General features: G+C 40.1%; 1 protein-coding gene across 6 annotated transcripts in view; it reads right to left on the bottom strand.

The window, feature by feature from the left end:
• The window catches only part of NDFIP1 (Nedd4 family interacting protein 1), a 55,558-nt gene extending 35,079 nt beyond the window's left edge, over window positions 1-20,479 (bottom strand). For 4 of the 6 annotated variants that reach the window (XM_078385768.1, XM_020806277.3, XM_078385769.1 and 1 more), the window contains exon 1: window positions 20,205-20,421. In XM_078385768.1, coding sequence (XP_078241894.1) covers window positions 20,205-20,264 — 60 coding nt within the window. In that variant the 5' untranslated portion in view covers window positions 20,265-20,421. Of the gene's footprint in view, window positions 1-3,684; window positions 3,754-20,204 lie in introns of all 6 variants that reach the window. The other 2 variants (XM_072990209.2, XM_072990208.2) reach the window with 2 other exon arrangements.
• Window positions 20,480-24,933: the final 4,454 nt, after the last annotated feature.

The following is a 24,933-nucleotide window of genomic DNA, read 5'->3' as shown; positions in this document are numbered from 1 at the left end:
TTTAATTGTTGTAAGCCGCCCAGAGACCTTTGGTTATAGTGGGCGGAATAAAAATTAATTAAAAGTAATTAATTAATTAATTAATTAATTAAAGGAAGGAAGGAAGGAAGGAAGGAAGGAAGGAAGGAAGGAAGGAAGGAAGGAAGGAAGGAAGGAAGGAAGGAAGGAAGGAAGGACAATTCTTCAAGTCTGGAAATAACAGGTAACTGTCTTTAAAATTTTGAAGTGAAAGTTTCTGACTCTCCTCCTGGCAGGAGAAGGAGATGGGGAATACTGGAGCCTAAGACTTGTGCCGGCTCATTCCTATATTGGGAAACCATGGTCCCCCATTAAAACTGTGTTGGAGAAGGATTTCTATGACATGTCGTATTTTTTTCTGCAACCTACATTTGAGTTTATCAGTGGGTTTGAACATGTTTATGAGTAATCTGGTGAGAAAGGCCACATTACTCATAAACCTGATTGAATTTGCTTATTGCGTCAAATATAGCTTGCAGAGAAAATGTGAAATGTCACAGAAATCCTCCCGCTATGTGTTTAACAAAAACATATTGTAGCACACCAAAACCTCCTTCAGCTAGTGTCACATTACAGCAGTACACAGGAGCAACTACCCACAGATCTGCCCTTGTCTAAGCATTTGGGACTCTCAGCTTCCTTTGCCTCTCTCCATCTTCCCCTGCGGAAGGACTTTACTTCAACCTTTTGTTAGGACTTTAACCCTTCAGTAACGTGGCTGCCACCAGTTCCCAGATCGAAAGCCGTTCAATGGTTACACTTTTTTTCCCTTCTATTCCCTCTTTATTGAGCCAAGACCAATCAGCCTGCATGGGTGTTTATTACTAGGAAATATAGAGATGTTTGTTGTACAAAACAGAGATGTTTTTATTTGTACAACCGATTAAATAACAAGGACTGGAATAATAATACACAAGCCAGACACCTCATGCTACCTTTTAATATAAATTATATCTATTCACACATCTAGTCCTAATCTAAGCTTTAGCCTAACAAACTTCAAAATCCTATCTCTACCTCTGATTAAAGTTCACAATTCTACCTCATATTTACAATCCTATCTATCCCACTTCCTACCTGACTTTCTAAACATTTACATACTCTTATATATCAGGCAAAATCCAAAGAAACAAAACAAAAAGACAAAATAAAACAAAAACATGTGGCTACATGTTTTTGTCTCTCTTTTTTTAGTCTTTTTGTTTTGTTTTGTTGTTTCTTTGGATTTTGCCTGATATGCTTGCACAGACTATCACAGCTACCTCTTCCAAAACTCATACTATTATATACTCTCCCTTCACTCCCACTTGACCTGGGAGAAGACAGATCATTGCCACAGGGGCATATTCTTACCACCTCCAAACTGTTGTATCTGTCCTGACTGCCACTCACCCAGCACTCACTTGCCAATCAACTCATTCCTTCTGTCATTTAGCCAGCTATCTTAGCTCTTCATATAGAACAACCACAAACAAAACAAACAGAATGGTTAGAAATCGTCACATACCTATATGCTTGACAATAGCTTCCATTACAAGCGTTTACCTTTAAGATCATGGACTGAGTTGAATTTAAGTTTTGTTTTAGGACACATTATTTTTTAAAAAGACACTTTATAAATATAAATACAAATATAAATGCTCAATGTATATTCCTGGCTAACTCAAATCCAAGGAACAAGTGCAGGTACATCTAAATATTTGAGTATATCCAGTTATATCTTTCTTTCAATAGCTCCCCTATATTCTACCTGGTAATACTTTTGAAAATCATGCAGCTTCAGAAGCAATTTATTACCTCTTCCAGCGGGGTTTATAGATTACCAAAACTCAATATATTATAGAGCACACATAAATACAGTTTGACCATGGATACTTTATGTAAGTCATGGGGCCATTAAAATGGTTCCCACAGCAATTTGACTTGAGCATCATTTGTCTCATTAAATCAACTGCTTTTGACAATGTTTACTGAAAGGCAAGGGTGAAGTGATATTCAGGGCTTTAAAGCTGTTAATATGGAAGACTTCCCAAACTCCAACATCTCTCCCTTCCCTCCCCCCTACAACACTGCTTGCCTTTCTCATGCACTCTTCTGCTATCTCACAGATACTACTAGCAGGATATACAGTGGGGTCTTGACTTGAGAACTTAATCCGTATTGGAAGGCGGTTCTCAAGTCAAAAAGTTCTCAGGTCAAATCTGCATTTCCCATAGGAATGCATTGAAAACCATTTGATCCCTATCTGCTCTTTTCCGTCCATAGAAACTAATGGGAAGCTGCTGTTCCACCGTCGACCACTAGAGGGGGATATTTTGTTTCTTTTTTTCTTAGGTCAAGAAAGGTTCAGGGAAGGCAGGGAAAATACAGTCCAGGCAGTACAGTACCAGGCAGTCTGAAGACTGTCTCCCAATGCACTCTCTAAACGCTGGGAGGAGTGAGGAAGCAGACAGGCACCCTTTTCACTGGCCAACAGTTAACTGAAAGTTCACATTTTGCACTTTCCCTGCCTCCCACGTGGTTTTTTTTCAGTTCTTAACTCAAATTTAAGTAAGTCAAGTCAATATTTTCCTATGAGAGTGGTTCTTAAGTCAAAATGTTCTTAACTCAAGCCGTTCTTAAGTCAAGACCCCACTGTAGCTTCATCTGGAGATCACCTATACTGACTCCTCATTCAGCAGAAATGCAACATCATGGTGTGTAGAACTAGAGGGAAGACAGAAGACAAATTGGTTTGTGGATTGAGAATGGCAGGCCAGGGTTAGACTTGAACCCCACCACTTGCCAGCTTTACATTCAGGCTAAGCTACAGATCTTATCAATAGCTAACAGGGGGTTGACTACGGGATTGCAGCAACAAGCCACTCTACATAGGTCTTTGAAAGGGTAGGGGCGCAAAAGACATCTTAAAAGTAATCACTTGTGAAAGATTTGGGCATTTAGAGCAAACTTGAGGGAAGAATGAAATCGGAAAGCAAAAGTGACACATACATATTTAGGTTCATTTTCATGAAGAAGGATGAATTAGAATGCAAGAAGCCAGAGGAGTGGAGGGGGAGAGAGTCTGAGACTGGAATGATGAGATGTCTGAGGATAGGAAATTAAAACCACAGAGAAGAGATATATAATCATATCCTAATACTAAACAGAACAATAGAATACATTTAGGGAAAAGAAGGGATAAGTGGACAAGAAAATATATGGATAGTTGCATTTTGTGAAATAAGGTGAACTAATATTTAGTAACCCCTTCATGGATTGCTGCCTTGTCGTGGCGAAGGGGTTTGAGTAATTCAGAGAAGCTATGGGCTATGCCGTGCAGGGCCACCCAAGATGGACAGGTCATAGTGGAGAGTTGTGACTAAACGCGATCTACCTGGAGCAGGAACTGGCAAGCCACTCCAGTATCTTTGCCAAGAAAACTCCATGGACAGAAACAAAAGGCTAAAAGATATGATGCTGGAAGATGAGCCCCTCAGGTCGGAAGGCATCCAACATGCTACTGAGGAAGAGCGGAGGACAAGGACAAGTAGCTCCAGAGCTAATGAAGTGGTTGGGCGAAAGCTGAAAGGACGCTCAGCTGTGGACATGCCTGGAAGTGAAAGGAAAGTCTGATGCTGCAAAGAAATATACTGCTTAGGAACCTGGAATGTAAGGTCTACGAACCTTGGTAAGCCGGATACGGTCAAACAGGAGATGGCAAGAATAAGCATTGACATCCTGGGCGTCAGTGAGCTAAAACGGACAGAAATGGGTGAATTCAGTACAGATTATCATATCTACTATTGTGGACACGAATCCCGTAGAAGAAATGGAGTAGCCCTCATAGTCAACAAAAGAGTGGGAAAAGCTGCACTGGGATATAATCTCAAAAATGATAGAATGATTTCAATACAAATCCAAGGCAGACCTTTCAACATCACAGTAATTCAAGTTTATGTACCAACCACTGATGCTGAAGAGGCTGAAATTGACCAATTCTATGAAGACTTACAACATCTTCCAGAAATGACACCAAAGAAAGATGTTCTTCTCAATCTAGGGGATTGGAATGCTAAAGTCGGGAGTCAAGAGATAAAAGGAACAACAAGTAAATTTGGCCTTGGAGTTCAGAACGAAGCAGGGCAAAGGCTAATAGAGTTTTGTCAAGAGAACAAGCTGGTCATCACAAACACTCTTTTCCAACAACACAAGAGGTGACTCTACACATGGACAGCACCAGATGGGCAATACCGAAATCAGATTGATTATATTCTCTTCAACCAAAGATGGAGAAGCTTTATAAAGTCAGCAAAAACAAGACCTGGAGCTGATTGTGGCTCTGATCATCAGCTTCCTATAGCAAAATTCAAACTTAAACTGAAGAAAGTAGGAAAAACCAATGGGCCAGTCAGGTATAATCTAAACCAAATCCCTTCACAGCACATCATAATCTGAGTTATTTAAAAGCTTAGGTACTTGCTATGTTCCAGAATATTTCATTCCATTGCTCCTTTAAAAGTGAAATACAGTCTGAAGATTCCATGCTTCTCAGTAAAAGCTCTGCTATCCTACGGAGGCCTTGTGATGATAGGAGCGTTGACGTGGACATTCGTTCACCCACAAATGATTAAATACCAATACAGAACAACCTTGTAAGCCTCCTTACCATGACCTTCACAAAAATACAGATTATTAAAAATTCATTTATAATATTGAATTATATATCTTGATTTGTGTATAAGAACTGCTAAACACTCCCAGAATGATAATGCACATGAGCCTTTAGACTGCAGACACCACTCCTCAAATCTCTTCCTGTTGCTATGGCAACATTGGAGAGGTTTCCAAGATCTCCAACAGGCATGTAAAAAATAAATTGGGGACAACTGTGCTAGCATTTCCACAAGAAACTAAATAAAAGACAAGCCATAGTCTTCACAGAGATAATATATTACATGATTATTCCTGTAAATCTGCTCTTTATCAGGTCTGCCTTCTCCAACCACATATCCTCCACAAAGCTGTTTACGCAGTGTTGTCTGTTTTTATGTCTGTTATGATGATGGGATATGTAGTCAGAGAAATGTAAGATGGAGTCAGACAGGTTCTGTGTGAAGATGATTTGAGAGACATTGGAATGTGTTTTTCTAAGTGTCATGAGAGTGTTTTTCTGAAGATCGGTACAGCGTGGTTCGAGATAAACTTGCAGGTTGGACCAAGTGGAAGACTCAACGTTCTGAGCTAATTGGAGAAGAGATAAAACACCTGGACTTTCATGGGAATTAAGGGAGGAGGAAGATGTTACAGCCGCTTGAGGGTAATTGGTTAACAGCCAGAATTGTCAAGAAGAAGGGAGGAGCTAGAGAATGTAGAAAATGGACGATGGGTTATGTGAGAGAAAGAGTTTGGTTCAGAATTCTTGTTCTGGGATTCAATTCCATGATGATGGGAGAGAAAGGAACTTGATTGAGAGAGGATGTAAGTAAAGAGAAAGAAGGAGGTGGGGCTAGCCCACTGTAGCCTGCCTCAGCCCAGCTTAGTAATGTTTATTATTTTAATGGGAAATAGTTATTTTAATTAACTGTAATGATCTTTGAATATGTTCTTTATGCTCAAGCTTGAGCAATATAAACTGATTCTATGAAACTTTATTTTTCTAATAAAAATTAATTATAAAAATTCTTACAAAAGGATTGGTCTCTTGAACAGCAGGGTCTGGCTAAATCCAGGAGGTGGAGAGGGCCACAAACTAGCTATCTTTAAGAGTCCTACCTAACTGAGCTGTTGTGAGTTCTAAGGAATCACAAAGCCCATGTGTCTGTACTTGCAAAGTACTGAACAAAAGTAAAGTGTTCTTTTAAGGTCAGACTTGTTCAAAGGGCTTACGCTACACACTGCTGAGGTCTTAGGACTTGCCCCAGCGCAAAGGTGGTGGGTAAGTAGCTTGTCAAACTCTCTGACCGAGTGCTAAGTACTCCTTAGGAAAGGTAGTGCTCCACAATGCCTACTCTGAAGTAATAATAGCAGCACAATACAAAATCTAGTTTGCACATGTCACCTCAGTTATAAGCAAGAGCACAAATTCTCAGTGCATCCAAAAACTATCTTGTCTACAAATACGCCCCAAAGGCAGGACAGCCGAAAGATTTCTAAGGTAGCAAGAAACTCCTGCACCCTCCAGCTGAAAGTCAAATGGCAACATATCTGCTGCTTGAGTGCACCCACCCATGCACTCTCTATCCATCCACTGCACTTTGGCGGTGGCTAGATATGCAACAGGCAGAGCTCAGAAACCCAGCATGCCATGCATTCTCCACCAGGTACCTGCTTTTCTAGCCCGTGGTATCTTTTAACTTGCCCTTTTTTTGTCATTAGAGGAGGTGGCAAAAATGGAAGAGTATGCTCATCTTCCACCAGCCTCTTGTCTGGAAGAGTAGAAAACATTTCATACTAGCAGTCTGGGGAGATCAAGGGGTGATTTATGCCACCATTGTCGTATCTGAGCTAGGTTTTGATCTAGTCAATCCAGTCCCCTTTGTGTTGTACAGGGCAGAGAAAGACATGGTGGAGGATGTCTGTGGCTGCTTGGGTTGAAAATGCTGCTACTAAATGCCAAGTCAGCAAACAAGAAAACAACAGCTTCTAATTGCAGTTCTATTTGTAGGCAGTGCAATTCAAAGGAACTGTTTTAAGAAAGCTTTCCATTCTCAGCTGCTCTTATTTCCTCCTCTTATCTTGCTGACCCAATAGCTTGTTAATCTGTAAAAAATTAAACAAGAGGTCTGCCCAAAAGAAATTGTTTTTTTAAAAAGAAGAAATGTCTCGGGACAGAGGCATTGCTGAGGGTGTGTGTATGCGTGTACTGTCCCTCCTTGCCCTCTTTTGTAAAGCAGGAGGCAAAGAGGAAGGAACGTGCTTTGCCAAAGTAGTGCTCTCTCTGTGTGCGCGTGTGTATGCATGTGTTCAATTGGTCTCTCCTTTTTGAATAAGAGAAAATAAAAGGATTCAACTTTTTAAAAGCAGAAAGGCTTCCAGTGGGGCTGATTATAATTTTTTGTGTGTGCCAAAGTGACCTAGCGCTAAACTGGTACATCAATGCAATGACTCAGTGCTAAACTTGTTAATTCAAAAAAATAAAATTCTGGGAGACTTGAGAACAGATCGTAGGTCCCTAAACATAATGTCTCACCTGCTTCTTTCACCATAACATCACCCACAGGCATGCCCTTTCCTGTCATTTTGCAGAACAAAACAACTGCTCACACAGGGAAAAGTCTTTACAAATCATTCTGGCTTTAAAAAGGAGAAGTCCCCGACAGCAAAGAAAACCTCTGCATCAGGAGCAAAAAGGGTCAGATTGATTGATCATGTGATAAGGGGAAAAAATGAATTAATTTACCCATAGTAAAACCTGTATCATTTGACCATGTAGCTGCAACCTCAGAGTTAGTTTCTTGACTGGTCAAAAGCCCATTACACTCTGGTCCATGAGAGGAAAATCCAGACACCTTGTTGTGAACACCCTTGAAGATATATTCCAGGTAAAATTGTTCATTTATTCTGACTTTGATGGTGTTAATACAATTCCGGGACTCTGCTTGTTTATTATTAATAGGTACTTTTCAATGTGGCTTTGGTCCTTTCTGTTGGGCCAAATGCAGAAGATGGTTGGGAAGGGGAAGTGGGCATTCAACCCACACTGGATAGATTACACTCCCCATAAAGATGCAGGTTCACCATCTGGAAGTGCTCCTAGATTCAGCATGGATTTCCATGCTTCAGCTGCAGCCATTTGTATAATTAAAGCTCATATGCCAACTGTGCCAAATCCTAGAGTTGTCCAATCTGTGCCATAATGAACCATGCTTTAGTTACATCCTCTCTGGATTACTGTAATGGACTACAGTATATGTGGCACTGGTTCAAAATGCTGCAGCCAATTTGAGGCTACCTGAAGAACTATATTCTCCCATACAAGTCTGCCTGGGCTTTGAGATCTTCAGGAAGGGCCTTCTCTGGTCTTGCCACCTTCAAAAACATGCTCTCTGAAATGGCAAGAAAGAGACTTTTCAGTGACCTCTCCCAAGTTTTTGAACTCTCTGCCCAAAGGAGAGTAAGCTGGTAACCACTCTGTTGTCCTTCTATTAGCACACATGACTACCTAGTTCTTTAGGCTGGTCTTTGGCAACTAACTGCTACAAAAGGGCTTTTTTAAGGAAGTGCTGCGCTTTTCTATTGTCCATTGCAATTATTTTACTGAAATGTTTTAAAACAGTTTCTGGCTATATTCTTATTCTACTTAACACTGAAACTGAATTATGCTTTGCTATTTGTAATGCATTATTTTTAACTCCATTTGTTCTTTTAATTGTCCTGTAAACTGTCTTGGATCCCAGTTTCTGGGAGAAAGATGGAATGTACTGTACACCAAATCAATTTAAATCAAAGAAATAACTAACTAGGGGCCTGAGAAAGTACACGAGAGCACCATTCAAACTGCTACCTTGTCTAGACCTCTGAACACTCATCTTTGATCATTTACAGGCTCCAGGTTAAAATAAGCCACAAAATACAAAGAGAAGTAAGCAAAACGCATCACCTCAAAGGCACCTCTAGAAGTGAGAAGTTCATATACACCAAACAACAGAGTTCTGATTACTTTCCTTCTTGTTTTAGGGTAATTACTAGGGTAATTTGTAATCATTACATATTTCTACAGAAATGTTATTTTCAGTTCACAGCCATGGTTCTTTCATTCAGCCTTGTTAAAGGTAAAACAACTCTGATAACATATCAGTGTTATCTTAGCTTCCCAGGATATCTACATAATACAATCATATCACACCTCAGATTTATTTTTAATCTAAATCAGTACTGCAAATAAGTACAAAAAATTCACTAGCCCCTACAACTGAGCAATTTGCCTGCTTACACATAACTTTGTTAATCTCCCAGTTTCAGTAGATCTTAGTTAACAAACCTGGATAAAATACTCTAAATTATATCCCACCAGTACTCCATACTAGATTAATTAATACTACTCTATTTGAAATGACTCAACCTATTTAAAATCACAACCCTATGCACACTTACTGCCATGCAAATCTCATGGAATTCACTTCTATGTAAACATGCATAAGATCATACTGTACGAAAGTATATTGCGCTCCCGAAATCACAGCATTTTGGTAACTCACAATTATGATGCAGTCAAATGAGATGTTCTGTTCTTCTGTCCATTTTCTAATAACCACACACTACCACCTTTCACTCAAATAGAAAACTGGATCGGATTCAGATGAAGGAGGAATGAAAATTAGTGGAAGTAACACAACCCAAGACGTGCAGATAACGCCATATTACTGGCAAAGAATAGCAGTAACTTGAAACATTTACTACTGAGGAGGAAAGCAAAAAATCAGGATTACTGTTGAACATCATGAAGACAAAAATAATGACTACAGAAAATTTGCACTAATGAAAGGTTAAAATTAAGGTTGAAGGTTTCAGAAATCAGAATTGTTACCGATTTTCTTCACCTCGATTTAATCATCAATCACAATGTAAATAATTGCCAAAAAGTCAAAAGACCAAGATTGGAAGGGCAACTTAAGGAAACTGGAAAAGATCCTTAAGGGTATGGACATATCACTGGAGGCCAAGGCATACTGTTGTATTCCCAATTACTACGCATGGCTCTGAGATTTGGCCAGTGGAAAAATCTGACAGGGAAAAAATGATTCATTTGAAAAGGAGAGTTTTAGGAGCTTTACAGATATGGTGAGCCTCCAGGAAAAAAACAAACAAAAAGATTGTATCCCAAATCAAGTCTCAAGTCTCAAAGGAAGCAGAAATGACTGAACTGAGGTAACTGTACTCCTTCCTTCCCCATTTCTTTTTTCTTTCACTGTAAGCTTTCATCAAGGCTCTTAACGTTTTTCAATCTTGCCTGGGCCATCTTTTACAACATCATGAAAACTTTACTGTGCTGTATTAAAATCATACTGCACTACACACACACCATCATACTGTCACAGCACACTTATACAAATGATGTTAACTGTTGCAAGTGAATTGTCATAAGTTAAGAAAACGCCATAGAAGTTCTCTGTTGCATATAAGTTGTGTGACTAGGTGTGCAACAGAAAATTTCTACAGAGACTTCTCCATTTATGTCAATTTCATCTAAAAGTTACACCATTTGTATAAGTTGATTTTAGCCTATGCTTAGTATCTTTACTATGTCTACTCAGAAGTAAATCCCATTGTATTCAATAGGACAAATTTAAGATTGTAAGCTACATCATATAAACTTAGCATTTTCCTACACTTGTTGAAATTCTTTTTTATATCCACAATTTCCTCCAGAAATTATGTTAGGGCACATTCAACAGTTGTTCCAGAACAAATATGAGTGCAGCCAGTAACCTTTCACACGACTATATCTGAAAGGAGAGGATATGAACTACATTAATTGTGCATGAGTCTAAATAGAGGATCAAGCCTGACTCTTGCCCTACAGATTCCTTTCTAAAAGAGCAGTTTTCCTTCCTCTTTCTCAAAAGAAAAGATTTAGAAGAAAACCTCAGAGTAACTTGTTCTGCTCCACTGATGGGACATTCTGGTTCCAAATGTTACACAGAAGTCAAATCCTGGCATTTCTTGTGATATGTTCTAGAAGTGGCATGGATTTAGCAGTAGCTTCTGTGAACGGAAGTTATGGCAAAGGGAGATTATACAATTCCTTGTTCCCTCTTGAACTCTTCTGAGTACTTCCATTCTGTTCCAGAAGGTTCCAACACTCCCTGAGCACACTGGTGTGGGTGTGGGTGTCATGTTGGACTCTGAATGCAACCTAACAGAAATGCTTGCTATTACAATCTTATCTCAAGTTGAAGCCATGGTTGCCCAACTCCTCACATTTTACTCTTTCTTTACAGACTTGTTTTCTTCAGCCTTATGTATCTAAACCTAAATCTATACCGATTTTTGCCTGCCATAACTTACTTGCTATTTCATCGTTTGGCTGGTAGTTCTTAACCTTTGTTACTCAGATGTTTTTGGACTGCAACTCCCAGAAGCCTTCACCATCAGCTCTGCTTGCTGGGGTTTCTGGGAGTTGCAGTTCAAAAACACCTGAGTAACAAAGGTTAAGAGCCACTGCTTTATAATACAACCGAACAGACATAACATACAAAAGACTCCAACATTTTCTTGGATTTCCCTACAAAGTAACTTGAAACGTGGTTATTGTTTTAATACTTTTTAAATCATATCAGAGAGTTGCACAATTTAAAATAATGGATATATATGGAATATAGGTAAAATTAAAAACAAATTACAAAGTTAAGATACTTAGACTATTTTTGACCAGAATTGGACTACTTCAATTGTGCTATCTTGGCCATTTACTAAATCTTCTTTTGTACATGTGATGGGGCATAAATTGCACGCACACACGTTAACACCCTGTTTCCCTGAAAATAAGACCTGACCTCAAAATAAGTCCTAATATGATTTTTCAGGATGCTCATAATATAAGCCCTACCCCCAAAATAAGCCCTGGTTAAGTGCAAGCCCACCCTCCACCACTGTGCAGCAACCAGAAGAAGATGACAGGACTGTATTTGAATAAACGCAGATTGTTGTACATGGAAAAAATAAAACATCTCCGGAAAATAAGCCCTACTGCTTTTTTGGAGCAAAAGTTAATATAAGACCCTGTCTTATTTTTGGGGAAACACAGTAGTGAGATGACACTACAATTAATCTGCAGTGGATGTTTCAGACTATCACAGAACAGCTACACGTATCACAAGACACCTCAATTCTGTCAAGCAGCCCAAAATTAACCAACTAAAAGCATGCCCACTGATAATGAAATATGATAGGGTGTAATATGTTCCATTCCTTTTACTAATCCTGATATGCTTTCTTACTTAAAGCAAAGCAAAAGCGTGCTGCTTTTTATCTGATCATGCAATTTCCAATCCTGAAAGCTCCAAATGTTTTGTCTGCTTTTGTTAAGCGTTCTTCCTACAAGTAACCTGTACATTTACATATCTAGGACTTATTATGATGTACATTCTATATACAGCAGAGTTATAAAACAAGGCAGACACAAACAGCAGAAACGGGGGGGGGGGGGGGAGGGAATAAAACAACTCACAAGGAAAACGTCCAATATCCAAAGCTGTAAACGTTAAACAGTCCAAGATCGTATGCTGTAGATTAGGAATGAAGTCAGTGATCCGAAATTGTAAACGAGAAAAAAACAGTCCATGATTTAAAAAAAAACCTGAATGATCAGGATAGGAATATCTCTAACAGTCGGTAAAGGATTCCGAAGTCAGCGGTGGCTAAAAAGAACTGAGGTATTACGTGCAGGCGGAGCATGGGCAACGTCCTACTAATCACATATTTTTAAGCTCTAGAATATTCCGAGGAGTCCTGCACAGGCGCAGTCTAAATCCATTTGTGCACATTCACAGAGGTCAGAAAGAAGAACATCTTTTTAATACATAGGTCCTCTGATTTTTGTTATGAATCCCAGAATTGTGATGAGGAAAAATGGGGACAAACACACACACAATGGGCTGAATTCCTTAAGATATTAATATAAGACACTGACCCACAATGTTCATTTCCATTTTAGACTAGATTAGGCATCCTTCAGTCTCGAGAGACTATGGTTAACGTGCTCTGTATGGAGGACTTGGAACCATGTCTAGTGTAGCTGAGGAGGCCAATTGGAGAGTGACAATCCCTTCCACACTGAAGACAAATACAATCTATTCCCTGTCCAGCTCCCTGATTTTGCTGCTTTCGTGACTGCCTCTTTGCCTCGGTCTGCTGGACAAGGGTCTCTTCAAATTGGAAGAGGCCGTGATGCATCACCTGCCTCCAGGCTGAACGCTCAGATGTCAGGGTTTCCCATCTGTTGAGGTCCATTCCTAAGATCCCACTTGCAGATATCCTTGTATTGCAGCTGTGGTCTCCCTCTGGGATGATTTCTCTGCACTAATTCTCCATACAGAAGATCTTTTGGAATCCGACCATCAGCCATTCTCACAACGTGCCCAAGCCAACATAAACATTGCTGTTTCAGTAATGTATACATGCTAAAAATTCCAGCTCGATCTACAACTACTCTATTGGAACTCTGTCCTGCCAGGTGATACCAAAAATGCGGAGACGACACATATGGAACGTGTTCAGCTTCCTCTCCTGCCTTGCACAAAGGGTCCAGGACTCACTGCAGTACAGGAGTGTGCTCAGGACACAGGCTCTATAGACCTGGATCTTGGTGTATGCCGTCAGCTTCTTATTGAGCCATACTCTCTTTGTGAGTCTAGAGAACATGGTAGCTACTTTGCCAATGTGTTTATCCAGCTCAACATCTAGGGAGACAGTGTCAGAGGTCAATGAGCCAAGGTACACAAAGTCATGAACAACCTTCAATTCTTGTGTGGAGATAGTAATAGAGGGAGGTGAGCCCATGACTTGTGTTTTCTTCAGGCTGATTGCTAGTCCAAAGTCTTGAAAGGCCTTGCTAAAACGATTCATGAATTGTTGGAGGTCTTCAGCCTTTTCATTTATTATTAATACTCCATGAACAAAAAAAACTTCCAGACAAACCTATTGTGTTAAAAGATTTCCAGAGTCATGTTCCAACTTCAACAGGCTTCAGCAGTATGTGGACCGAGAACTCCCAGAAGTACAAGCTGGATTTCGAAGGGGCAGAGGAACTTGAAACCAAATTGCTAACATGCGCTGGATTATGGAGAAAGCCAGAGAGTTCCATAAAAACATCTGCTTCATTGACTATGCAAAAGCCTTAGATTGTGTGGACCACAGCAAACTATGGCAAGTCCTTAAAGAAATGGGAGTGCCTGACCACCTTATCTATCTCCTGAGAAATCTATATGTGGGACAGAAAGCAACAGTTAGAACTGGATATGGAACAACTGATTGGTTCAAAATTGGGAAAGGAGTACGACAAGGCTGTATATTGTCCCCCTGCTTATTTAACTTTTATGCAGAATACATCATGCAAAAGGCTGGACTGGAGGAATCCCAAACCAGAGTTAAGATTGCCGGAAGAAATATCAACAACCTCAGATATGCAGATGATGCCACTCTGATGGCAGAAAGTGAGGAGGAATTAAAGAACCTGTTAAGGAGGGTGAAAGAGGAAAATGCAAAAAATGGTCTGATGCTCAACATCAAAAAAACTAAGGTCATGGCCACTGGTCCCATCACCTCCTGGCAAATAGAAGGGGAAGATATGGAGGCAGTGACAGATTTTACCTTCTTGGGCTCCATCATCACTCCAGATGGTGACAGCGGCCAAGAAATTAAAAGACACCTGCTTCTTGGGAGGAAAGTGGAAGTGGAAGACAGGAGGGGCTGGGGTCACAAAGAGTCAGACATGACTTAACAACTAAACAGCCGCCCAGAGTGGTCGGAAGATCAGATGGGCGGGGTATAAATCAAATAAATAAATAAAAATAAATAAAATAATCAAAGCTCAAAAGTACTGGAAATTGTAGCTGTCAAATGGTAGGAAATCTTTTGGCTTGGTCAGTTTCAGCTTTAGCGATGCTTTAAGAATGGGAACCATAGAATCATGGAGTTGGAAGAGGCCTATAATGCTATCGAGTCCAACCCCTGCTCAATGCAGGAATCCACGTCAAAGCAAATCTGACAGAAGGTTATCCAAATTTCTCTTGAATGCCTCCAGCATTCTATCTCCAGACGGAAGAGGTAATAAATAAATTTAAGGTAGGGAAACCACAAGAATTAGATGGACTATGTGTGGAATATTAATTTTGGCACTCGGTTTAGACATAGCTTTCAACAATTATATTCAGAAAATATTGCAACAATGCTGGTAAATGATAGTATAACTGCTGAAACATCATTAGGCCAAGGAAAATACAAGGATCTCACTTATTTCTGTTTATCTACCTTAATAATAGAAATTTTAGCAAACATAATAAGAACTGTTAACAGAATAAAAGGAATAGGACATAAAGAAAAAGTTAAAATAAGTTTGTGTTACTGCCAGGTAAATGACGGTAAGTCTTAAGACAGGTATGCTTTCTGAAAACATGGGGTACAACTAAAGTTACCATTCCATGTTACAAGTAATCAATTGTTAATCAATATTACTTCACACAGGCTGAAATATTGTTCCTTAGCATAGTAAGTCACACTAGAGTAGGCCCAGTGAATCACCGGTAATTTGGTGAATCCACTCTTTCATAAGTTCCACTGATTCAAATGGGCCTACTCTAGCTACAGTTTACTCTGTGGCAACTAGAGTAGGCCCATTTGAATCAATGGAACTTATGAAGGATTTGACTCTCTAATCACCACCACCCTGATTCAACAGGTGTACTCTAATGAATTTCACTATGCTAAGCAACAGGATGTCAGCCACAGAACCATATAGCTGAAAGGTCATCTAGTTAATCTTCAGCTACAAATAACTATTTTAAAACATATTTCTTTTTACCCGATTTAGTGAGAGAATGTATGGAGTCTACTGCATGTAGGTGTAGGGCATACTGCAGTTCAGACAAACATTCTGGCAATTATTCTTTATGCCAGAGTCCAATTTTATAATATGGAGACCATGCTTTAAAGAAATACAATAACCTTTGAACATGTGCAGAGTTTAATCTTGTCCCAAATATCATTTAATGGTTCTTTAGAACCTCTTTCATACTGAAAGACCAATGTGTGCTGCTCTTTCAGTTTTTATATAACAGCCAGAATCCAAGTGAATACTTATATCTGTGTTAAGTGTCTTGGCATATCACAGAGCAATGAACAGCATGTAAGTTCCTAACTGAATTCGAAGTAATATGTCGAGTCACATAACTGGTGCACTTACAGGAATTCAATTGTGGGCTTATTAATTATTGGCAATTCACACTCTTTGTTATCTCAATGCATTTCTAGAGACACAAATATTTACTTGGATTCTGGCCACTGTCCTGAAATTCATCCTGCCTCACCAACTGGGAGTGAAATTAAGATGGTGATAAGAACAATAAAGGGAGTTTAGGAAATGGAAAATGTACTACTTTCATAAAATACAGACGTCTGTTCAGAATCCTTTGCATGCATTTCTTACAAAATTATTTTAAAAACAAGTTGTTGTTGTTGTTCTTATACTATAACTGCTTTGCCAGAACCCTAGTCCACATATACACAGAGTTTACATCTGGTTAAGTCTTATGTATGGCATTTAATAACTTATGCAATCAGAAGCTTGAATCATTCCTACGCCATAAATTCAAGAAGCAAAACTTTTCCCCTCATATTGCTTATTAATTGGATTTCTAACCTACCTTCCTCTCAACATGAAACTGAAGGTAGCTCATAGTATGAATGAACAAAAATTCAGCTGGAACACAAAATAAGTTCATATAGTAAAAGTAAAGTCAAGAAAAAGTAAATAAAATTACATTTTAAAAATAGAGCATTCATTTCCCAGTAACCAATTGTCAAAATCTGGCTGGGTAAAAATCTTTGCCTGCCAATGGAAAGAACAAAAGAGAAGAGGCAGCCATTACTTCCTTGCTTGCACATCTTGCAGGTTAGAACCAGCCACCAGGACACTCTTGTGTGTCCCTGCCAGAAAAACTTCTGAGGGTGGAAGAGTCTCCGCAAATATCTCAAAAACAAAAATATGAGTAGGCTCACATGGAAGAATACAGCTCATCTCCCAACTCTTTTGCTTATTCTCTGCTATGAAGAACTAGTATACAGGTATTGTTGTTTTTTGTTTTTTCTCCAGATTTACAAAAGTGACTACAATGCTGCACAGGACATATACAGAATAAGGAAGGAAACAAATACAGACCTACAGAACTAATTTTCAATCCATAATGTTTTCAATTACACACTTAAGTTGCACTGGTGGTGCTCAATATACAGTTTGAAAACTGCTTTTAGATTTCTACAAAATAATTTCTAAGATTAAAACTCTATCCCTTATCCACTATCCTCATCTACTGACACACATCTGACAATATCAGCGAAGAAACAGAACACAGCAGAAGCAAGCAAGCAATCAAAAAAGGAAGAAATGTTGTACACTAAATACTAACTGCTATATTTTAATGTGAGCTTTCATGGACACAGTCCACTTCTTCAGACTTAAGAATGAAAGTACAGTACATGGCAATTGTTTATACATGGCTACAAAATAAGGAGATCGTGTTTGGTTAGTAGGCACAAGTTGCAGACCGTGTGAGTCAACGTGGCATTTCACATCTGGTAATGATTTTAAGATTACATCTCAAACTACCTTACCATATTATTCCTATATGTCTAAAAGAATAAGTGGAAAAGAAATAACAATGAACATACCTCACACCATTAAAAGCCTAAATCTTATTAAGTATTTGTCTTGAAAATTCAGCACTCAACATGCACAACCAACTTTGTATCACTGTGAAGGAAGTAGAGACGTTTTAATAAGTCAGGTCTGGCCTGTGCTGTGTATTTCACAGAGCCTTGCAAACCTGGATTGCAAATGAAATTTATCCCTCCCAAAAAATGAGCAATCCATGCCTGCTTGCGGGGCTCGCTGGAATAATAGTATGAAATTGCTTAGTAAGCAAACAGTGTGATTAAACAGAAACAATGTCCTCAAAAGCCACCTACAAAAGGCACTTCGAAGTCATAAAGTTTCAATCCAGGAAAGAAACAAAGACAGAAAGGGGTCAAATATAACATAAAGTTGAAAGATTAAAAATAAGAATAAAATAAAAAGGGGGGAGCAACATTGGGTTTTGTATATGTGAACTTCAGTGGAAAAAGATCTACTTTCCCGAAGTGTCAGTGACTAACAACTAAACCAATTAACATAAAGCAGAACAGAAAAAAAATTATACAGGCAATCATGTACAACAATGTTATTTAAGATTATGCCTCGTTAGGAACTTTCTTCTGAGTAGGCAGTGCCAGAGACTAAAATCCTCTTGCTAAGTGTTTACAGTCGTACCAGAGTAGGTGCACTGAATCAATGGGGATTTAGTGAATCCTTCTGTAAATTCCACCAGTTCAAATGGACCTGCTCTAATTGCCACTTTCCTTAGCAAAGTAAGTTGCAACTAGAGTAGGGCTATATGAATCAATGGAATTTACAGAGGAGTTGACTCACCAAATCCTTGCGGATTCAATAGGCCTATTCTAGTAGTAAAACGTATTATGCTAGGCAACAGGATTTCAGCCAGAGTATACCACACATGATACAAAGAGAACTACCTGGAGTATTACAGCAAGCGACATTCAAAAACTCTATGACAGTCACCTGGGAATTTCCTGTCTTCGGTTGCTCCTTAGTGCACTCCCATGCTCCCAGTACAGGATTAACAAAGTTTTCAGGGACTCTGCTACTATCATTCAAATATTCTTCCCAATTCCAACAAGGAGGAATGTCCTATAACTATATGTATAATTATGCCAAAATGTTTACAAAAGAATGCTTTATCAATTTCCATGAGAAGAAAGGTCTTGTGTAATGAACAATTGTCCACTATTGGGCAAGACATGAATGCAATGTGTGCATGTAACTGTGCACACGACTGCAGCCTATATACCTCCTGTACAGCTATGTGTTTATTTCCAACACATAGTCTCTATTTCTCACTGAATGCAGACAAAAGGAAATATATGGGCCATCTAATTTAATATTATATCAAAATTCCCAGAAAACTGTTAGGCTATTAAAAGTTACACTATAAAATCCAACTTAAAAACAAACATATCACCACCATTTTTTGCTTTGGAATTTCACTTGAAATGAATACTTCAACTATAGGCCTCCAAATGTTTTTGGCCTACATTTCCCACCAGCACTAACCAGCATAGCTAATATAAGGGATTGTGGGATTATTTGAGTTAGAGTCCAAAAATACCTTAGGGATCAACTGCCCATTCATTAGGCTTGTACCCTCAGCAGACAGAAAATTTTGATAGTTGGGTTTTTACCCTGTTGAGATTACCTCATGTGATCTCATGAATTTAAGCTCAAATGAAATACAAACATGACAATACTGAAGTAACTGACTTCAAATGGATTGAATTAAGATTCAAGTGAAGGTGTAAATACTGGTCCCAAATATTCAATAATTGAATAAAGATCTTGAATAAACATGTGGATCCCAAATATCACATGTAGTCTCCCTGTAAAAACTAGTTTAGGAGAAGCTGAAATTTGCTTCTGGTAATTAAATTCCAAATGCTGATCATCAACAAATTATCTCCCTGACACAGAAACCATTTAGGAAGTTGGCCTGTTTGGCTCTATTTAAATCTCAGTGCTGTGACTACATTCTCCAATACTGTATTTTAAAGACAACCCAAAATGTTTTGTTTTTCCTGCTTACTTTAGACACGGGGAAACAGCAAGAAAATGAGGAGAGTGCAACCAAGAGTGCTTCCTACACTGGATCCTTAGACTCACCAAGTGCTTCTTAATCCAGGATTACTATCACTCCAGCTCCCTCACTCTCAATTAATGCAGATTATAATCCATATCCAAAAAAATAAATGTTGGAAAAGCAGACTGGGAGGCATCTTATCCTACCACTGTCTTTAAATCACCCGGATTTGGAATATAGGGATGTGATTAAGAGACCATTCGTTCCTCTTGAAGAGTAGAGCCTTCAAACGTAGAGTGTGCATGAACAACAAAAGTCCATCACTGAAGGACTGCTTCTGATCAGGCCGTGCGCCGATAAAAATGGAAGCAGATTATCTCCCTCGAATCCCATCCCACTCCTGGGAATAAGGATTTTGGGTGTGGGTGGGAGCATAAAATGAGTAACCAGGATCTCTCTCTTTTTTGCCTTTAAAAGTCGCATAGGGCTTATGGGAGAGGCGAACTGGGCCCTTTGAACCAGGGGGCGGGGAAACCACTAAAATCGCCCTATAAATATAGAGGGGCCACACACAAAAAAATGGGAGCAGCAAGCCTTTTCTATCATCGAAGGCTTCGTCGAAAGAAAGCCTTCCCTCCCTGGTCCTTCCCCGGCTGAGCTTCCGCGTCCTAAAGATGGGACGCAGGCGCTTCCCAAGAGCGGCTCGCTTCCTTCCGACCCTCCTTCCTCTAACCGATCGCGGCCTAAGAAGCCGCGGTGCTTGCGTGATCCGTTCTCCCGAGCCCCAGCCCGTTTCCTCACCTGCTGGTATCGGCCGCTATTGCTGGGTTCCGCCGCCGCCGCCGCCGCCGCCGCCGCCATAGCGCTGGGCAGGAACTGAGCCAGCGAGAGCGAGAATGGCTCCCCGAGTGCCGGGCGCAGAGAGAGAGAGAGAGAGAGAGAGAGAGAGAGACCGGGTGGAGGAGAAGGCCCCGCCAGGGACGGCTCGTTACGGACTCCCGTCCCCCTCCCAATGGGCTCTGCCGTGGGCAGGGAAAGGAAGAAGGAAGGAAGGAAGGAGGGCGGCCGCAGCAGCAGCAGCCAGGCGGGTCACTCGCTGCCGCCACAGCAAATGCAGGCCGGGGCTCTTCCTCCTCCTCCTCCTCCCCGCTCCGTCACACTCCTCCTCCTCCTCCTCCTCCTCTTCCTTCAGGCGTCCGCTCTTCAGCTCTTCTTCTCCGTCTTCCGCGGGGCACTCGGGGTTTGTAAGGGGTGCGACCCCAGAGAGCTCATCTTTTCGGCGCCATGCTGTAGTGGGGTTGCGGTGAACTTTTCCTTCAAGGGGATGAGGAGGGAATAAGTTGTGTGTGTGTGTGTGTGGAGGGGAGAGAATACTTCGCTGCTCCTAAGAACCTAAGCAGAGAGCCCTGCTGGATCAGGCCAAGGGCCCATCTACTGTAGTCCAGCTTCCTGTATCTCACACAGGGGCCCCACCAGATGCCTCTGGGAGCACATGAGACAACTAGAGACTGTAACCTGCGATGGACTTTTCCTCCAGGAATCTGTCCAATCCCCTTTTAAAGGCATCTAGGCCAGATGCCGCCACCACATCCTGTGGCATGGAGTTCCACAGACTGACCACACGCTGTGTAAAGAAAGATTTTCTTTTGTCTGTTCTCACTCTCCCAGTTAGAGTGGATATCCCCTGGCTGTGGTATCGCATGGGAGGGAAAAGAGCTTCCCTCTATCCATCCCCTGAAGAATTGTATACATCTCAGTCATGTCCCCCCCTCAGGCACCTTTTTGTCTAGACTAAAGAGCCCCAAACACTGTAGTCTTTCCTCATGAGGGAGGCGCCCCAGCCCAGTCATCATTTTCGTTGCTCTTTTCTGCACATCTTTTCCAGTTCCACTATGTCTTTTTTGAGGTGTGGCGACAAGAACTCTTCTCTTTTTGCCTCGGGGATTTCCTATTATCTGTAGAGTAACATCCAAATGGTATGCTGTCTATGCATGTCTCACATTGTTGTGCTCAGCTTTTCCTCCAAACAACTCATCATGCCAGCTTTTATCAAAACCATTGTACTGTATGTTCACACTAAATGTGGGAAGAGACTTGTCAACTTTCAAATAAGCTACAACTTGAGCATCTCTCTCAAATAGGAGCTGCATGTTTCACTGAGCCTTCCCAGGCCTCGCTCCTAAAGGTGGCCAAACCAAGAGAGGCAAGAAGGTCTACTAGGAAGTAGACTTCCTTGGTCATGGCCCCATCCCTGAGGAATGGACTTCCACTGGAGATATGCCAGGTCACCTTCCTCCAAGCTTTCAGGAAACCGGTGAAGGCAGAGCTGTTTAGAGAGGCTTTAAAAACCATATTCCCCTGAGGTTATTTATGTATTTATTTCATTAGCTTTATATACCATCCTATTTGTGTGGTGCACTATTCTGGACGGTTCGCAAGAAGTAGAATAACAAGATAGATAACAAAAACATTTAAAACAATAAAAAAACAATAGTAACATAGAACTATCAGAAGACAACAGTGTGAAGGTACTTTCTCAATGAGAGCGAAAATTAGGTACGTATAGCATCAACAGGCAGGATCACTGAATCATATGTTACCTTGTTTCCCTGAAAATAAGACCTAACCTGAAAATAAGCCCTAGTATGATTTTTCAGGATGCTCATAATATAAGCCCTACCCAAAAAATAAGCCACAGTTAAATGAAACCCCACCCTGCACCATTGTGCAGCAATCAGAAGAAGATGACATGACTTCATTTGAATAAATGTAGATTGTTGTACATGGAAAAAAAGTATCCCCTGAAAATAAGCCCTAATGCATTTTTTGGAGCAAAATTAATATAAGACCCTGTCTTATTTTTGGGGAAACACGGCATGTTGCCAAATGATCTGCTGAATTTTAATTTAGTTTATTTTGACTCTGTGTTGTGGAGTAAGGGTTGATGGGATCAATATTTGTATATTTCATATTTCTTGCGTAGACTGCCTAAATTAGTAGGTTTCGCTAAGTCAGGTGGCATAGAAATCTCATAAATAAACAAACTTGAACCAGGTCTCTGTGTACCCAGAAAACAGGCAGTGTGTCGCACAGCACCATTTGTAGCCATTTACTTGCCGCTATCCACTGAAGAGGCTCCAGAGTGATTACAGCAAGGAGGCAATAACCTTAACAATGCATAGCAAATGACAGAAGAAAGTAAGTCAAGTTACCCACCACTGTTCGGTTACTTTATGTATCAAGAAGACTGAGGCTCAGATTTGTGCAGCCAGCAATTGTCGGCTTAACCTGATTTTTACCTAATAATGCCTGGCCATCAATGTATTTACCTAAGGGCAGTTCACAGTCAGCTACTTTTGACCAAGTGAATATTTCCAGTTTTCCTAAGTATACTCACCGGAGATCAAATGAGGAGAAAGTTCTTGGAACTTGACCACAGCAGTTCCTTCTTTTTGGGACATGCGGCTTTGAACATCTGGCATGACAGCACCTCCTCATTCTGAAGTTGCTACAGCAAAAATCTATCTGTTCCTAGCTCACAAAATACAGTGGTACCTCAATTTATGAACTTAATCCTTATTGGAACGGCGTTCGTACATCGAAAAGTTCATAAGTCGAGGCAAAGTTTCCCATAGGAATGCACTGAAAACCATTTAATCCGTACCGGCTGTTTTTCGTTCTTATCTAGAGGCGCCGTTCGCAAGTAGAGGCATTAGTTCGCATAGGAACTAATGCAAAGCTGGTTAATCTGTCCTCTACCACTACTGGGAGATTTTTTTCTTCTTCTTTTGACCTAAGATGAACTTAGGTTAAAAAAAGGGCAGGAAAGGTTTTCTCGTTCATAAGTTGAAGCTCCGTTTGCAAGTCGAAGCAACATTTTGCAACCGGAGCTGTTCATAACTCGAAATGTTCGTAAGTGGAGATGTTCGTAAGTCGAGGTACCACTGTACCTCTGCAATAATTCTGCAAGTGTGGGATGGGCCATTCCAGTTTTCTTCACTGCCCCCCAAAAGTTCACACTTTGAACTATACAAAGGCTCTATAAAAACTATATTAACTATATAAAAATTAACTATATATATATAGTGTGAACATTTTGGGGTCAGTGAAGAAAACTGGAATGGCCCATCCCACACTTGCAGAATTATTGCAGAGGTACAGTGGTTATATATATAACTATAGAAAAAATTATATTAACTATATAAAAAGTTAAGAAACTGCAGGGTGTGATGTAGTAGAAAGTAAAAACTGTTTATCCTGATCCTCTCCTGTTCTCTGGAATTCATTCACAGGATCCTACAAGTTACAACTGCCTCTTGAGTAGATTATTGTAGAATTGGCACTGATTTAGCCATGCATATAGCAGTCCTTCTGAAAACAATGGAATTTAAGTTAGTCATCTCATCACTAACTTAAATGATGAGAAATCACCTGTGGATTTCCACTCTTAAACATTACTAGATCTGAGTACAGATCATATATTTACGGTAAATAATGCTGAAAATGAAAACATCCTTAATATATGAGGGAATACATTTCAAAAATAACCATTATATAATAGTACTAAATTTTACCTAAAACTTCAAAATTGTTTAATGCTGGTCATGATGCAAAGTGTATGAACGTTCTCACAGGAAGTTAATGTATCTCAGTTTCTACATCACAAAGAATACTAAAAACTCCTGTGAAATGGAATCCTTACATATTTATATACATTATTATATTTTTGAGTACCAAAATACATAAGTCTTACAAATTGGCTGAAATCCTGTTGCTTAGTGTAGTAAGCCACCACTAAAGTAGGTCCACTGAATCCGTAGGGATTTGGTGTGTTAATTTCTCTATAAATTTAGTGACTGCACTAAATAACAGGAATTCAGTCATCAGGTTACAAATGGTATTACAGCCTTCTTATTTTAAAGCAGTCTAAAATATTTCAGTGTAACATACTTCTCACAGTTCACGATTGCTCTTAATTTGCTAGTTGCTGATCTTATTATGCCACAGAATCAACTTGTACTTGATTTTAAAATACTTTAGTGCATATATGCCTAAATCCCCACTATCTCTTGATAGAGGCCCAAGAAAGAGATAACGAGGTAAATCTAAACACATATTACCTGACTGTATCAATTCCCTATCTTATTACTGAGTGATGTTGACATACATTGTGCAGCCACCTTGTTATTTTAAACTGGTGATTTTTCATGGTGTTCTTCAGAAGCATGTGGTAGATTCCATAGTGAAAATATGACAGTGGAAAAAGTAATGTTGTGCATGCACTTATGATCTTCCCCTGCAGAATCCAACTAAGAGGGAAGTAATGGGTATGTTCTAGAGCAGGGGTCCCCAACGCCCGGTCCATGGCCTTCTGGCGGTCCTCGGGCTTCCTGGAACTAGGCCATGGAGACGGATCTCCACCCACACATACACGCACGGTGGTGTGGCATGACCGCAGAGGGGTGCACCTCGCCCACCTGGAAGCGCAACATGCCCGCCCACGAGCGCACCACCGCCCCCCCGGGCATGG

Source organism: Pogona vitticeps, chromosome 2 (assembly GCF_051106095.1).
Source record: "Pogona vitticeps strain Pit_001003342236 chromosome 2, PviZW2.1, whole genome shotgun sequence".
NCBI lineage: Eukaryota > Metazoa > Chordata > Lepidosauria > Squamata > Agamidae > Pogona > Pogona vitticeps.
Note: the sequence above shows the minus strand (reverse complement) of the source record. Positions and strands in the feature narration are given on the sequence as shown.